Source organism: Balaenoptera borealis (genome assembly GCF_965194805.1).
Source record: "Balaenoptera borealis genome assembly, chromosome: 4".
Taxonomy (NCBI): domain Eukaryota; kingdom Metazoa; phylum Chordata; class Mammalia; order Artiodactyla; family Balaenopteridae; genus Balaenoptera; species Balaenoptera borealis.
In genome coordinates, this window is record NC_138861.1 from 133,482,887 (window position 1) to 133,499,165 (window position 16,279).

General features: G+C 37.4%; 1 protein-coding gene across 17 annotated transcripts in view; it reads right to left on the minus strand.

Moving 5' to 3' along the window:
- Positions 1-16,279, minus strand: part of ANKRD50 (ankyrin repeat domain containing 50) — a 56,951-nt gene that overhangs the window by 16,000 nt on the left and 24,672 nt on the right. For 13 of the 17 annotated variants that reach the window (XM_082391376.1, XM_082391385.1, XM_082391372.1 and 10 more), the window contains 2 exons: positions 11,422-11,651; positions 1,246-4,793 (listed from right to left, as the gene is read on the minus strand). In XM_082391376.1, coding sequence (XP_082247502.1) covers positions 1,249-4,793; positions 11,422-11,626 — 3,750 coding nt within the window. In that variant the 5' untranslated portion in view covers positions 11,627-11,651 and the 3' untranslated portion in view covers positions 1,246-1,248. The remainder of the gene's footprint in view (positions 1-1,245; positions 4,794-11,421; positions 11,652-16,279) is intronic. The other 4 variants (XM_082391378.1, XM_082391377.1, XM_082391380.1 and 1 more) reach the window with 1 other exon arrangement.

Here is a 16,279-nt window from a genome sequence, read left to right on the forward strand (position 1 = left end):
TGGAGAATGTATTAACTACTTTTAGACAAATTATTGTTGAATGAGATTTGACTAGTCGTCTGTAGAATCACAGTGAAGGGTGTTTATTATTATAAGGTATAGGAAATGTATTTATAATAATGTTTTACCTAAAACATCCCTAAAAATATATCTCCAAAGACAAAAAAGCAAAAGAAAGATTTCAAGTTTGTTAAAGAAAAGAGTACAATTTTGTTAGAGGATGAAAAATGATTAAGCAAAGTGGGATAAATATACTTGTAGTATAAGTTAGCAAAAATTCCTAGTGAAATCTGAGTTCATCTCGAATATGAGAAATGTATTTCCGAAAAAGTATCCATAATATAAAATTATGCATCTGTTTTCCCATTAACTTCCCCTATGTAATTACTGTAGCATCCACTGTAGTGAAAAGGAGGAAAAAAATGTTTTTATTTAATAAATATAACTTTATTTTGGGGTTTTAACATTTAATTCTTACGTCTAAATATACTGGGTCCTAAATACCCTCTTGCCAATACATCCATTTATCATCTTTCCACACCTATTCTTGATATGTATAAATTTTACTTGGAAGATTCTTATGAGATTTGTCATAATAAAAATTACCTTTCATGATTAAATCTTTTATTTCTTCCAGGGTGGAAAAAGGAAGGAAATTAACATTCACTAACTACCTACTAAGCACTATATACACTACCTTATTCAAACCCAAAAGGGAATATTACTGAAATAGCCCCTGCCTCTGTTACCATCAGAGAACTTTTAAGAGGGGAAATGACTGTATAGGAAGGAATTCTTAATCTGAGATCCATAAATAGCATATTCATTCACCCACTCATTCATTCATTCACTTACTCAACACATTTCTACTGAGAAACTACTATAGGTCCAAGCAGTATTCCAAGTACCTGGAATACAGTGGTGAACAAAAGAGATAAAAATCCCTGCTCTCACAAAGCTTACATTTCAGTAGAGAGGAGACAAATAATAAACATAATAATAAATAAAATATATAAAGCATGTTAAATAGTAAGTACTGTGTCTAATGTAAAGCAGGAAAGGGGGAAAGGGAGTGCTGGAGGTGGGAGAATTCAAATTCCAAAGAGTGATGAGGGAGGTTCTTGCTGAGAAGACGACAGGAATAGTGATGAGGTGGGGGAACTGGCCGTGTGGATTAGGGAAGAGTATTCTAAGTAGAGGGAACTACACTTTGGACATTTATTCTTTATGTTGATGAAATGTTACCTTTTATAATGGTGTTTCCTTTTTATAGTTGAAGCTTGGGTCAGAACCCTCAATCTGAAGCTTCAGGGCTTGTTTAAGGCTTAATTCCGTCTCCGAGGAAGGATATCCTTCCAGCACTTCCTGATGCCCTCTATCCTGTACTGTTCGTGGGACTGAAACCCTACCAAGAAAAACCTGGTTGCTCTGAAGATGATAATTTGGATTTGTCATTATTCCGTTTCTCTTCTTCTGTTCCCCACTTTGTTGGTGAATAAGAAACTGCTGTTGCGATCGACCAATTTCTTGCTGAGCTGAAGGTATAATTTTGCACTGCGATTCTGCTGGCATCTGTTTAGATGGTGCACTAGTCCCAGATTTGGCTGTAGGTCCTCTTTTATCAAACTGAGTCATTTCATATTCTAGAACCTTTGGCTGTGAAGAATTATTTTGTTTAGCTTTTTTCCCAGCTGACCCAGATTTGCTGGCATTTTCTGATTTCCCCCCTTTATTTGTTTTAGTTGACTTCAAACTGGGCTTTACTTGACTCCACTCAAACTCACTGCTCGGTGAATGATGGCTCTGTCCCAAGGACTGTGTTGTGGAAGACGGGGAAACAATTGACTGTCGACTTCTACTGCGCGGCAACGAATGCTGCTGAATTTGTTCTGTAAATGACAAGCTGTGAAAGCTGTCAATTGGCACTGTTTGAGCCGTTGCTGTAGATGAAGTAGTTCTCAAAGATGAATTTTTTGAGCTTTTCAGGGAATTATTTGACAATGACGACTTCTGCCGATCAACTGTCGAGTCTGGCGATTCTGAAGGAGAACTGAATGCGTGAGCTGGCCCATTTGGTAACCCGCGCAGCGAAGGCTGCACGTCCCCTCCACCAGTACTGCCAGAGCTATTTGATTTAATTGTTAATGACTGCATTTTTGAAGACACTGACTGTAGAGGCTTTTGCTCCATTGTGTGGACAGGGGATGGAGAACAGCCATTCAAACTGGATGCACCATATTTTTCTAATAATTTAATTATTTGAGAATGTCCATTTTTGGCTGCAACACGCATAGCAGTGCGTCCAAATTGATCAGCATGGTTTGGATCAGCACCGTGCTCTAATAAAACCTGCACGACATCAATGTGCCCTTCCTGGGCCGCAATGCAGAGCGCAGTTGCACCTTGATTACAGGTGTGGTCCACCATGGCGCCATGCTCGATCAGAAGCTGCACCACTTTTACATGGCCCTGCCAGGCTGCAGACTGCAGAGCAGAGCGCTTTTCATTGTCTGCAGCGTTGACGTCAGCATGGTAGGTGATCAGAACCTGCACCATTTCCAAATGGCCTTGCCAGCAGGAAACATGAAGTGCTGTCCTTCCTTCAGCATCACTTGCTTCTACATTTGCACCATTTTCTAAAAAATATTCAGCCATTGTAAGTTGGTTTTCTAAGGCCAAAATATAAAGTGTAGGCCTACCATCAGCATCTTTGTAGTTCACATCAGCTCCGTGGCTAAAAAGTAATTCAACAATGTCCCTGTGTCCTTCTAATGCAGCAACCCGCAGTGCATTTCTTCCATCATAACCTCTGTGATCAATGTTGGATTTGTTTTCCAATAACACTTGAACACAATCATAATGACCCTCTTGCGAAGCTAATATGAAAGGTATCCGCCCATCATTATCGATTTCATTTGTTCTAGCACCTTGTTCAATAAGTGCTTCACATATTAATCTGTGACCTTCAAAAGCTGCCATGTGCAAAGGTGTCCATCCAGCATCATCCCTGTGATTTTCATCTAACCCCCTATCCAGTAGAGTACGTACTACTTCAACATTTCCTTGGGCTGAAGCTATGCTGAGGACTGTCCTCCCTTCACTGTCAATGCTGTCCACAGCTGCACCCCAAAACAGAAGTGTGTTTACAACCGAAGCATGACCCATAGAAGCTGCTGCTAACAGGGGTGTACGACCATTGTTATCTGTGTGGTCGACATCTGCTCCCCCCTCTAGAAGCAAGTCAACCACATCAACGTGTCCTTCATAGGCAGCCACCAGCAGTGGAGTCATGCCATCTTTATCACAATGATCCACTTCAGCACCTCGATCGATTAAAAGGCTAACAACCGATGCATGTCCTTTACTTGCAGGAACACAAAGTGCAGCCACAGAGAGTGCAGTCCTGCCATCGACATCCTCGTGATTCACTTCTGCTCCATGGTCCAGTAGGTGTTCCACAATCTCTCTATGTCCCATGTAGGCTGCTGCTATCAAAGCAGTTCGACCTTCATTATCAGCTTTGTTGACTTCAGCACCATGTTGTAGCAAGTTCAGTACAATATCCTCATGTCCTCCCCAGGCTGCTGCTCTCAAAGCTGTTCGGCTATCAGCATCTGCACAATCCACTTTGACGCCAGCATAAAGTAGTGCAGAAACGACCTCAGTATGACCACCCCAAGCAGCAGATCTTAATGCTGTCCAGCCATCCTGATCAGTATGATTAATATTTGCTCCACAACCAATCAAACAATTAACCACCTTGGTATGTCCTTGTCTAGCAGCTAGGGTAAGTGGTGTGTGCCCATGAGCATCTTCTATCTCTAAATCTGCTCCCCTAGAGACAAGTAAATTCACTACATCAAGGTTGCCACTGTAAGCAGCATTAGCCAGTAATGTTCTCCCATTTGAATCACACTGATTTACTGATGCTCCATTATCTAATAATGTCCGAATGGAATCCTCTCTTTCTAAGGCTTGTCGGACTATGCATGACGTGCGATCATCTTCACTGTTGACATGAGCACCAGCTTTCACCAACAGCTGTAGCACTTCTTGCTCCTTGGGTATTAGTGTAGACAGGGAGTCTCTGACAGGTGTACCATTCCATATCATCCACAGAGCTAACTCAGCTGTCTCTAACTGTAAGTTTGAATTAATTAAGTGCAATGCAAATTCTTGTGCTTCCAATGGTGTTAAATTCTTGGCTTGACAGGTATAACTCATAGCCAACATTCGGTGTCCTTCTGCTGCATTGCATAAATACTTCTGAGTGCAGTGTTTCACATCCAGAAGCCACTCTGCAAAACTGTAGTGAAACAGTATTTTAGTATCTCCTAGTCCATCAACAAGAAGTTTGGAGAGGACATCTAACTTGCGCTGAAAGTCTTCCAAGCTTAATGACATACTTTTGGTCCATACTGCATGATATAATTCCGTTATGGTCAGAGGTCGGCAGGCTGCAAGAATCACATTCAAAATAGGCTGAACCTTTGCAAACTGTTTTCTTATGAAAAGTCTCTGACACAGCCAGAGATACAGACCATTTAGAGTTCCTGGGATGTCACGAATCTCTCTTAACATAATAAAATTTTCTACAACTCCATCGAGAACTCGTTCTAGATAAAGAAAGCATCCGCTGCTCTTAATGTGCAGTTGATTTAACATCTCTGCAGTTTCTTTTGTGAGGTGTTGTCGCAAAGCTTCTTCTTGATCTAAGCGATGAAGAATGTACTGCTGAACATCCTTAACAATATATGCCTTCCGAAGGTCATCTAAACTTATTTTTCGAAAACCTAAGGACAAAAAAGTAGATGTCAATTGAAAATGATTATCAAAGTTGCCATATATTCAAAGAGAATGTCTTCAACATGTGACAAACTGAGAAGCAAATAAATCAATAATAAGTCAATTAACACTAATAAACCAGTCAATAGATATCTAGAAGTATATGAATCAGTTTTCTTTTCCTTCTGGAAAAACACACTGATGGCAGATAAATGATTTCATTTTCCTATCCACAAATGGAACTATTTCTTATTCATTTAGTGGCTCAGTGCTCCTCTCAAGTTCCATGATAAGAGATACTAAACTGAGCATTAGACATCTTACATACATAGCCAAGCACATCGGGAAGATTTTCTGATTCCCCCAAATGATTAGGAAAAAAAGTTGCAGGAGACATAAATAAGGTTTGTTTGTTTTTGTAAGCTGATCTTTTCCATGTGAAAAATTTACATATTTCTATCCACATAACTGAAGGTACACTAGTCTTAATTATGGAATTGAATATTTGCATATAGTTAGAATATCACCTGTCGCTGCCTTTAAATTACATTATTTTACATGTTACCAAGTTAAAATAATAAAATCTTAGATTGTCAATAAACAGCTTGAATCTGAAGATGCAACTTGGTCAAATTATGCTAACAAAATTTCAGCACTGTGATAATATAGCAACTTAATAAACTTCAAACCAACCTAAAACCATACTAGTTACAGCTATTCAAAACTCACTTTAAGTTCTTTAAAGGAAACCATAATATCATCTTCCGAAGGGAGATGATATCCTGTTTTATAGACATGGATAGACTAGACAACTGTGTAATTCATCTTCCAGAAGAAAAAACTGCTAAGTGAATGAACTCTCTTAAGAGGAATAAATCTAGAAATTCAGCAAAGATTAGTGATGGTCAATTAATACTGAGTAAAATACTCTTACTCAATTGAATAAAACAAATGTATATATCACCTACTATATGCTGGGTACTATGTGAGGAGATGAGACTTTCACTTTGTGGTTAGAAGTCAGTGAGGACCAAGGCAGATCCGCATTCTGAAAGACTATTCTAACATCACTAAAGACGAACAGGTGGAGTCAACACTAGAGGCAAAACCTCTTACAGAGGCTGTGATAAAGTCTACATAAGAATCACTAGGACTTCTCTGGTGGCGCAGTGGTTAAGAATCAGCCTGCCAATGCAGGGGACACGGGTTTGAGCCCTGGTCCAGGAAGATCCCACATGCCGTGGAGCAACTAAGCCCGTGCACCACAACTACTGAGCCTGCGCTCTAGAGCCCATGTGCCACAACTACTGAAGCCCGCGTGCCTAGAGCCTGTGCTCCGCAACAAGAGAAGCCACCGCAATGAGAAGCCCGTGCACCGCAACAAAGAGTAGCCCCCTCTCACCACAACTAGAGAAAGCCCATGTGCAGCAACGAAGACCCAATGCAGACAAAAACGTAAGTAAATAAATAAATTAATTAATTAATTTTTTAAAAAAGGGGTGGTGGTGGTGAGATGAATTGGGAGATTGGGACTGACATATATACACTAATATGTATAAAATAGATAACTAATAAGAGCCTGCTGTATAAAAAAATAATAATAAAATAAAATTCAAAAAACAAAAAAGAATCACTGAAAACCTCAACAACCAAAGCAGTAGCAGCAACAGATAAAAATAAAAGTTGGATCTGGAAATTACTAGTAAGAGCTAGATTACGTAGAGCTTAGTAAGTGTGGAGAAGGAAAGAGAACAGGAGTCAAAGTTGACATTCATTTGTGGTGTGGCCAAAAGCATGGAAAAAGAGACCACTAAAGGACAAGTAACAGGTTTGGAGAGAAAGTTGATAAATTAAGTTTTGTGACACTAATCTTGAATTACTTAGATGAAATGGACAAATTTACTGAAAAACACAACCTAACAAGAATGACACATGAAGAAATAACACATTTGCATACCTCTAAATCTATATAAAATGGAATCTGTAATTATATATATTTACATACATTCAATTGATTGATTAAACATATAACTGATTAGTCTCAACAGAATTAATTTCAAATGATAAATTTTAATTACGAAAAAAGACACTCCTGATCTGAAGAATTTAAAACATGCCTAGAAGTGTATAACATTCTACATTTATCAGTGATATGAGATAACTTGCCTCCAAACCTTTTTTGTGTGTTTATTTGCTTTTGACTTTATAAATTCATTAAAACAATTTAAGCTGGAAAACACCTGGCATGTTGCTAATAAAAAGGATTTTAAAAAATAATAACTACCACCTTACGTTGTACAGTGTTTTAAAGTTTCCGAAGTGATCTTGTAGATGATTGGCATGAAAGATCATATTGCCTATTATGAATAAATATCTGTAATTTAAACCTACGTAACTAAGATAGCATGATTGAAACTTGAGGTAATTAAGACAGAATCTAGGCTAACCCTCCACAGTAACAGGTTTGGTTCTTGGTTTGGTTCTGAAAGAAATATAAGAGATCAACATTTATTGAGAGTCAATTATTTTTAAAGCAGCACTTCCAGTACTTATCATACATAACACTTCTTATGTCAAGCCTGTGAGATAAGTTGCACCTGCCAATTCTAATTTGGAATGCATACATCTCAATTCAAAATCCATATAATTTCATTAAAACATCAGTAGAAAGCAGAAACATGTAGGACATAATATAAGGAATACTGAAAAAATTTTTTAATAAGTGAAAAAAATGCTATGTTCATGGACAGAATGAAAGCATATTTTAAATGTCAAACTTTTCCTGAATTTTAACTAAATGTAATAATTTTTTGTTTACATCATTGGTAGTTATAATTTTTAAAAAGCTGTTCAAGTCAATCTAGTGGAATAAAAGTTAAAACACATATTTTAGAATAATATTGATGGCAAAGATGACTGGGAAGTAACTGTACAAGAAAATTAAAAAAAAATTTTTTTAATTAATTAATTAATTTATTTATTTTTGGCTGTGTTGGGTCTTTTGTTTCTGTGCGAGGGCTTTCTCTAGTTGTGGCAAGTGGGGGCCACTCTTTCTTCATTGCGGTGCGCGGGCCTCTCACTATTGCGGCCTTCTCTTGTTGCGGAGCACAGGCTCCAGACGCGCAGGCTCAGTAGTTGTGGCTCATGGGCCTAGTTGCTCCGCGGCATGTGGGCTCTTCCCAGACCAGGGCTTGAACCCGTGCCCCCTGCATTGGCAGGCAGATTCTCAACCACTGCGCCACCAGGGAAGCCCAGAAAATTTAAAATATTAAACCAATGTGACAGTTGCATAAAAATGCCAACAGACAGTTTAGAAGAGCAGACAGATGGTTTAGAAATACATCAATAACACACACACACATATATGCACATATGCCTACACTTAAGGTAAAAGAAGCACTGACAACTAGTGGTACAGGGAGTTAATAAACAGTGCTGAGAAGATCTGTGATTTGATAAAGTATCCAGGTTAGAGTCTTATTTCACACCATTCGGTAGAATATATAAAATAAAAATCACTAAATGTAAAAATAAGAATATACAATAGTAAAGGACAATACATTAGAGTGAATATAATGGACTTCAAAAGAATTACTACAGTTTTAAGAAGCTGAAGAAAATAGTTGCAAAGAATAAAAAAATATGAAATAAAAGCCCTCTTAATAATCAATAAGAATATCACTAACTTCCTGGAGGAAACCTAGGTAAAGGTGAGAAAGTAATAATTCAAAGGAAAAAAAAAGAGACAAATTGATAAATTAAGCATAAGGGAAGGATTCAATAGTAAATAAGAAGTATAAATAAAAATGAGATACTATTTTTCACACACTAAATCTGCAAATATGAAAATATAATTCAATACTGGTGGAAGTTCCGAGAAACCAACACTCTCAGGTAGAAATATGTAACATATATCTTTTGAAAGCAACTTGAAAATATGTATTCATAACTTTAGTAATATTCTTCAACGTTTACTCCCAAATTCCAAACCTATCATCAATGGAGATGTGATCTGATGCTTATTACAGCTCAGCATTTTTAATAATCAACAACATTTGAGAAGAAGGAGTATGGTAAGAGAACAAGACCATATTCAGTTCCTCCTTACTCCTTCTTGGTTCACTGCTTTTTCCACCAAGACATAGTTCAAAGAAACACAAATTCATTTATTTGCTTTGTTCCAAGCTCTGATCTAGATGTTGAGGAGATACAGTGGTGGACAAGACAAGCAAATTTCCTGTTCTTATGGAGGCTGTATCTTAGTGGAGGAGACACCCAAGTAAGAAAACAAATGTAAAATGTAAACAGCTTTAAACAGTAATAAGACATAGGAAGAAAAGTGTGTGACTAAGTAGTTGAGGTGGCAAAAATAGAAATCGGATAGAAAAATACAGAGAAGGCTGCAGGAGACTGGTATTTGAGAAGAGATAGAAATGTTAAGACAGTAAGCAGTTCAGGAGAAGGTCATTCCAGTCAGAGGGAACATCAAGCACAAGCCCCTAAAGCAGAAAATGCAGATCTGAAAATAACAAATGTGAACTGAGAAAACATAGAGAAAAAGGGAAATCTCATGTGTTGCTGGCAGGAGCATAAATTATTTCAAGCACACTAGATAGCAATTTGGCAAAATTAACTAAAGCTCAAAATGTACACACTCTATCCTCTAGTAATTCTGTCTAGGTTTGTAATGTAAACCTTTAGCACACGCACACAAGATGTGTTTGAGTACGTTCATGAAGCATTTTTTGTAATATGAAAAACTGAAATAATTAAATGTCCATGAATAGGATAATGGAAAAACTGGAGATTTATTCATGGGAAGGAATAATATACAGCAGTTAAAACCAATGAACTGGGTTTATAAGTAGTAATAGGAATAGGGCTCAAAAATAATGCTATAAAACAAAAGGATATAGTGATAATAATAATAATAGCAGCAATACACTTATGAAGCACTTATTATGTACTAGGCATTGTTCTAAGTGCTTCACATGTAATTTGTCATTTAGACTCACAAAAACTCTGTGGGGAAAGTAATAGGAATGTGTAATCCTCATTTTATAGATAAGGGCACTGAGGCACAGGTCATATTGGTAAGCTGCATAAGGTCACATAGCCAGTAAATGGGAATAGCTAGGATGGTGTATGCAGTGTTTCATTTATGTGAACTATAAAAATATACAGAATATAAATATGAGTTGAAAGGACAGAAAATAAACTAATAATACTGGTTGTCTCAAATGAAGAAGGGAAAGAAATGGGATGACATAGACCAAAAGGGGCTTTAACTTTATCTGGACCTGACATACTAAGAGCTACATTAAGTATTAGCTGTTATCCTGTTAATCCCCCAACTTTTATCAACTAGATTTTCAATAACAACAGAACAGAGTAGTATAATGGAAATCAATCAAAAGTGCTGTTATTAGTAGCAAGGGAATCTAAAAGAGGGAATAAATCTGGTTAAAGGAAACCATTTTAACAAATTAGTAGGGTTTCACCATTCTGTAAAATGTACAGAACTATTTACAAGTGATATGGCTAATTAACCAATAACTTAATTATCTCTCCAATTACACTATAAATCCTGTGAGTGGTCCTTGTTTTATGCTTTTATTTCCCATAGCACAAAGAAAAAAAGGGCTTTACATAATCTAATAGGAGTAACCACAACTTTATTGTGGTAGTAAAAAAAGAAGAAAAAGTAGAGTCGGGAAACAAGAAAAGTAAAGGAAAAAAACCTGATCAGGTACTTTTATACATTGTATAGATTGTTTTCTCACACATCAGAAAAGGGTTAAAAAATGGATCTACTTCAAGAGGTATCCTAAATGGCTGTTGACTCTGTCTCTCCTCTTAAACCAGGAAAAACGTCTTAGAGAAACTGCCACTGATTTTTAAATAGGCATATTCACTACTCTCAGTCTAGTTAGAAGAAATATCATAAGCTGATCAGGACACATCAGCATAAAAAATGCAGCCCTACAGATATAAAGCAGCTAATATGGCGTGAAATACTCGTAACCTTTACTAAAGATGTTAGATAAAGAATCTTGAAAAAAACAAAAGGTACTATTAAATGATATTAAAATATTCTATGGCTTGTTTTTAATACAACCTTTAAAAAGTACAGTTGAAAACAGCTGATAGAACAGATAGAACAGCTGACAGAATAGCAGAAGCAATGACCAGATTTTCAACTGAGTACTCTCCTCTAAGAAACACATGTATTTTTTTTTTTAAAATCCTAATGTGATTTTTTTTTAGTTGTATTTATTTATTTATTTATTTATTTATTTATTTATTTATTTATGGCTGTGTTGGGTCTTCGTTTCTGTGCGAGGGCTTTCTCTAGTTGTGGCAAGCGGGGGCCACTCTTTATCGCGGTGCACAGGCCTCTCACTATCGCGGCCCCTCTTGTTGCGGAGCACAGGCTCCAGACGCGCAGGCTCAGCAATTGTGGCTCACGGGCCTAGTTGCTCCGCGGCATGTGGGATCCTCCCCAGACCAGGGCTCGAACTCGTGTCCCCTGCATTGGCAGGCGGATTCTCAACCACTGCGCCCCCAGGGAAGCCCCACATGTATTATTTAGTTCATCAGTGAAAAACATTTGAAGACGGCAGGAATTATGCTTACCGGTAAACATTTTAGTAACAGCTTTGCTCTGTTTTCGGGCAGAACAGAGAAGTAATAGCCATGGTGGAAAGAACTCGTGGTGACCAGCTAAAAGCTCTGCCACAGTCCCAGATAAGCTGGTAGATGTCTGTTCACCTTCGGTAACATTACACCCTTCATCCACAGAATCCACAAGCAGATAGAGGCTTTGCTGGGGAGGCTTCATTCCCAAAAGAGGGAGCAGGACACACCTGTAAAACACATCCATATGAGCATTTTGAATGTTATTGGCTATGATATTAAGGTTTATTATCCAAACACTAGAATTACAGGTTATAAATATTGTTTTAAGAAAAAAATTAATGTTTTAGAATAAAACTATTGTACAAGTTTCAATTCCTTACTTTAATGAGAATACTGTTCCTAAATAGTTCACATTTCCAATAACAACATTTTCCACAATAAAGTGTGTGTGTGTGTATTATTGATTCAGTATTCTTAAGAAGGGCAGTAGGAACCTGAAACAAGATTTCACTATTCCTTTCCTGAAATTTTTATCAATAATAAAAGCTTGAATTGTTTATAACAAAGCTAAAATGTATTGAAAGGAAAAAGAAACTGGGGATCACTTCAGTAATAGAAAAGATATCAAGAGTTCTCTAGAATTTAGAAGATTTTATCATCATGTCTCTCACAAAATGACTGCACTTCATCTAGTTTGTCATAAACAAGTTGTATTTTAAAAGACTTTTCAAAGATAAACTACAGTCTAGATTCCATTTGATGTATGTTCAAATTTCAATGTAAAGAATAAATTATTAGGTTTAATCCCACTGCAGAACACATTTCCTACTCAGATAATTTATACTGAAGTTGAATGCAACTTTTTCATAACTGAAACAATACTCATTCATTTTCAACAAATATTTACATGAGCATTCCATGTGCTGAATGAGGTACTGAAAGACACAACGGTGAAGAGGACAGAATCCATCTAATTATGAACACCAGAAATGTACAGATAATCCTTTCTACAACTCTCTTCTTAATCTTTCAATCCTGATAGCAACCAAGATCCAATGTATCACTAAGTCCTGTCAATACTTCTTTATAAAAGTCTTCAAACCCACCCTGGTCTGTTTCATCACCCTACTCCAAACTGCTGTCGTCTCGTTCACCCAGGAACCACACTAATCTACATGCCTCCAGCCACTCCCTCCAGAGCTCCTACTGCAGCAGATCAAACTTTGCACAATGTTCCTCCAGCCATACTAGCTTCTTCCATGACTTTTACTAGATACAATTACACAAGGGCCTTTTGGTTTGCAGTCTCCTCTGCCTGGTCTGTGCTTCCCTTCTCTCTTCATGTGATTAACTCCTCCTTGGTCTTCAATGGTAAGCTTGAGAGTCACTTTCTCAAAACCGAGACCCTATAATGTGCTTTCACAACATCAAGTATTTCTCTTTCACAGCATTATCAAGTTTGTAATGTTAAACTTACTTAATGTCATTAATTCTTATTTCTCTCTTTAGAAATTAAGCATCAAAAGAACAGGGACTATGTCAGTCTTGCTCATGAGTATAACCCCAGAACCTAGCATAGTGTTGTATCCATAGGAGATCCCATAGGAAGTAAAGACTTCACACTGTTGTAGCCTAGAATGGAAAACAAATAACTTCAATGTAGGCTGCTCAGTGCTACCAAAAAAAGCAGTAAAATTACTAACACAGTGGATAAGAAATGATCAACTCAAGGGAAGTAGATAAGAAAGGCAGAAAATGTCAGGGAAACGTTCAAACATTAGGTGCTCAGGATGAACTAAGTTTTGAAGGATCAATTAAAATTCTCCAGGAATAGTAATAAATTTGCAATAAATTTTATAATAAAGGGAAGGCAGGGCCATCCTGGCAGAAGGAATGTTATAAATTTAGGAAAATTTACTTTATTGTACCTTATGTATATAGTTCCTCTACTATGAGAACAAAGAAGATTGACGAAAAACCAGTGCTATATATTTACCTACATATATACATATACAGTATATATATATTTCTATATATAGTACATATAAAGTATACTATCATAATATACTATAGTAATATCCTATAATCAGTGCCACTTGAGAGAGACCATAACTTTAACCACTTTTTTTTTTAAATTTTATTAATTTTATTTATTTATTTATTTTTGGCTGCGTTGGGTCTCCGTTGCTATGCACGGGCTTTCTCTAGTTGCGGCAAGCGGGGGCTACTCTTCGTTGCAGTGTGCAGGCTTCTCATTTCAGTGGCTTCTCTTGTTGCAAAGCACAGGCTCTAGGTGTGCAGGCTTCAGCAGTTGCAGCATGTGGGCTCAGTAGTTGTGGCGCACAGGCTTAGTTGCTCCACGGCATGTGGGATCTTCCCGGACCAGGGCTCGAACCCGTGTCCCCAACATTGGCAGGTGGATTCTTAACCACTGCGCAACCAGGGAAGCCCTCACCTAACCTATTTTTGATCAGGATAGGGTAGGGGGAGAGGTCAGCAAAGTTAGGAGAGGAGCTTAGTCAGGAGAAAGTTCTAGAGTAAGGCAACAGACACAGGAAAAAAAAATCTAATTAAGGCAATAGGACATGGACAGGCTGGGGGAAGAGAAAGACTAGTGAACAACATACTGAAGAAAATTACTGAAAGAGTAAATGCTGGGCCTTACAAACTTTATTTTGAAATGTGAACTCTGACCTAAGGGTATTAAGGAGCCAGTGAAGTACTTTAAGCACGGAACTGATATGTTTATATCTGTGTTTAGAACGATAACTGGCTACAGTTGAAGGAAAGCCTGAAACAGAGTAAGTCTAGAAGGAAAGAGTGCGATAGGAGGCCACTGCTCAGAATTTAAGGGGGAAAAAAAGAAAAAACAATCTCCATCCTGAACTACTGTTACCAAGGCCATCACTGCTAACTTTAATTCAGTGCTGTATTGCATTTAAGTACTTCACATTTGCATCAACTCACTTGATTCTCACATTAAGTCTTTAAGATGGGTACTACTGTAATACCCATTTCCAGATGAGGAAAACAAGGCACACGAGGAGAAGTCACTTATCCAAAGCTCAAGGAAGGGATTGAAGTTCAGGGTCTGGCTCTAGAACCTACACAAGGGTAGACCATTCAGCCTGGTTTGCCGAGGACTTTACCAGTTTTAAGCACCAAGTGCTGAGAACCAGCCATTCCTCCTCCCTGTCCATGCCCCCCACGCCCCACTCCTGGGCAAACCAGGATGGTCAGTCACCCCCTAGTCTACACTCTTATCCACGACGGTCTACTGTCTATCTAAAACCAATGTTATAAATAAGGTGGTAAGCAGCAGGGTCAGAATGAAGTGGACAGATCTTAGGGAAATTTGGTGGGTGAAATTGATAGGATTTGATGATTATTTCCATTCTTTTGCTTACTCCAGGTTGTGTGTTCTTCTTTTCCTAGTTCCGTATAATACAAACTGAAATCATTGTTTCATACTTCTAATATAATCCTTTAATGTCATGAATTTCCCTCAAGTATTCTCACTATCATCCAATTCAAAATAATTTCCCTTTGATTTCTTCTATGGAACAGGTTACTGAGAAGTGAGTGGTATAGTTTTTAAATATTTGGGGACCTCCCAGGTATTTTATGTTCCTGTGTTACCATTATTTAAATTCAATTGTGATCAGATAACATACTTTGTATAACTTGCACACCTTTAAATTTATTAAGCATTGTTCTATGGTCCAGAATGTCTAACTTAGTAAACGTGTGAGCATCTGAAAAGACTGTGTGTGCTATTGTTGGATGGACTATTCTATAAATGTCAATTAGGTCAAGTGGTGATAGTGTTGTTCAATTGTTCTATATACAACTGACCCTTGAGCAACCTGGGGGTTAGGGGCACCGAGCCTCTGTGCAGTTAAAAATCAGCATACTGCTTGGAGAGGGTGTGGAGAAAAGGGAACCCTCTTGCACTGTTGGTGGGAATATAAATTGATACAGCCTCAATGGAGAACAGTATGGAGGTTCCTTAAAAAACTAAAAATAGAATTAACATACGATCCAGCAATCCCACTACTGGGCATATACCCAGAGAAAACCATAATTCAAAAAGACACATGCACCCCAATGTTCATTGCAGCACTATTTACAATAGCCAGGACATGGAAGCAACCTAAATGCCCATCAACAGACGAATGGATAAAGAAGATGTGGTACATATATACAATGGAGTATTACTCAGCCATAAAAAGGAATGAAATTGGGTCATTTGCAGAGACGTGGATGGATCTAGAGACTGTCATACAGAGTGAAGTAAGTCAGAAAGAGAAGAACAAATATCGTATATTAACGCATATATGTGGAACCTAGAAAAATGGTACAGATGAATTGGTTTGCAGGGCAGAAATAGAGACACAGATGTAGAGAACAAACATATGGACACCAAGGGGGGAAAGTGGCGGGGAGTGAGGGTGGTGGTGTGATGAACTGGACGATTGGGATTGATATATATACACTAATACGTATAAAATGGATAACTAATAAGAACCTGCTGTATAAAAAAATATATAATAAAATTAAAAAAAAAAATCAGCATACTGCTATCTCTGCCTCAAAAACAAAGGAACCCAAGGGCAGTAAGCTAAAACAGTCAGGTATATATTTTTTCATTTTTAAAAAATTAAGCTATATGTCTTTTTATATGTATTTGTCTTAGGCAACATATAATTAGATCTTGCATTTTTATCTAATCAGACAAACTGCCATTTATATTAGGGTATTTATCATTTACATTTAATGTGATTATTCATATGATTCAGTTTAAATTTACTATATTCTTATACATACCATTTTAAAATATACAAGTATATCTGTA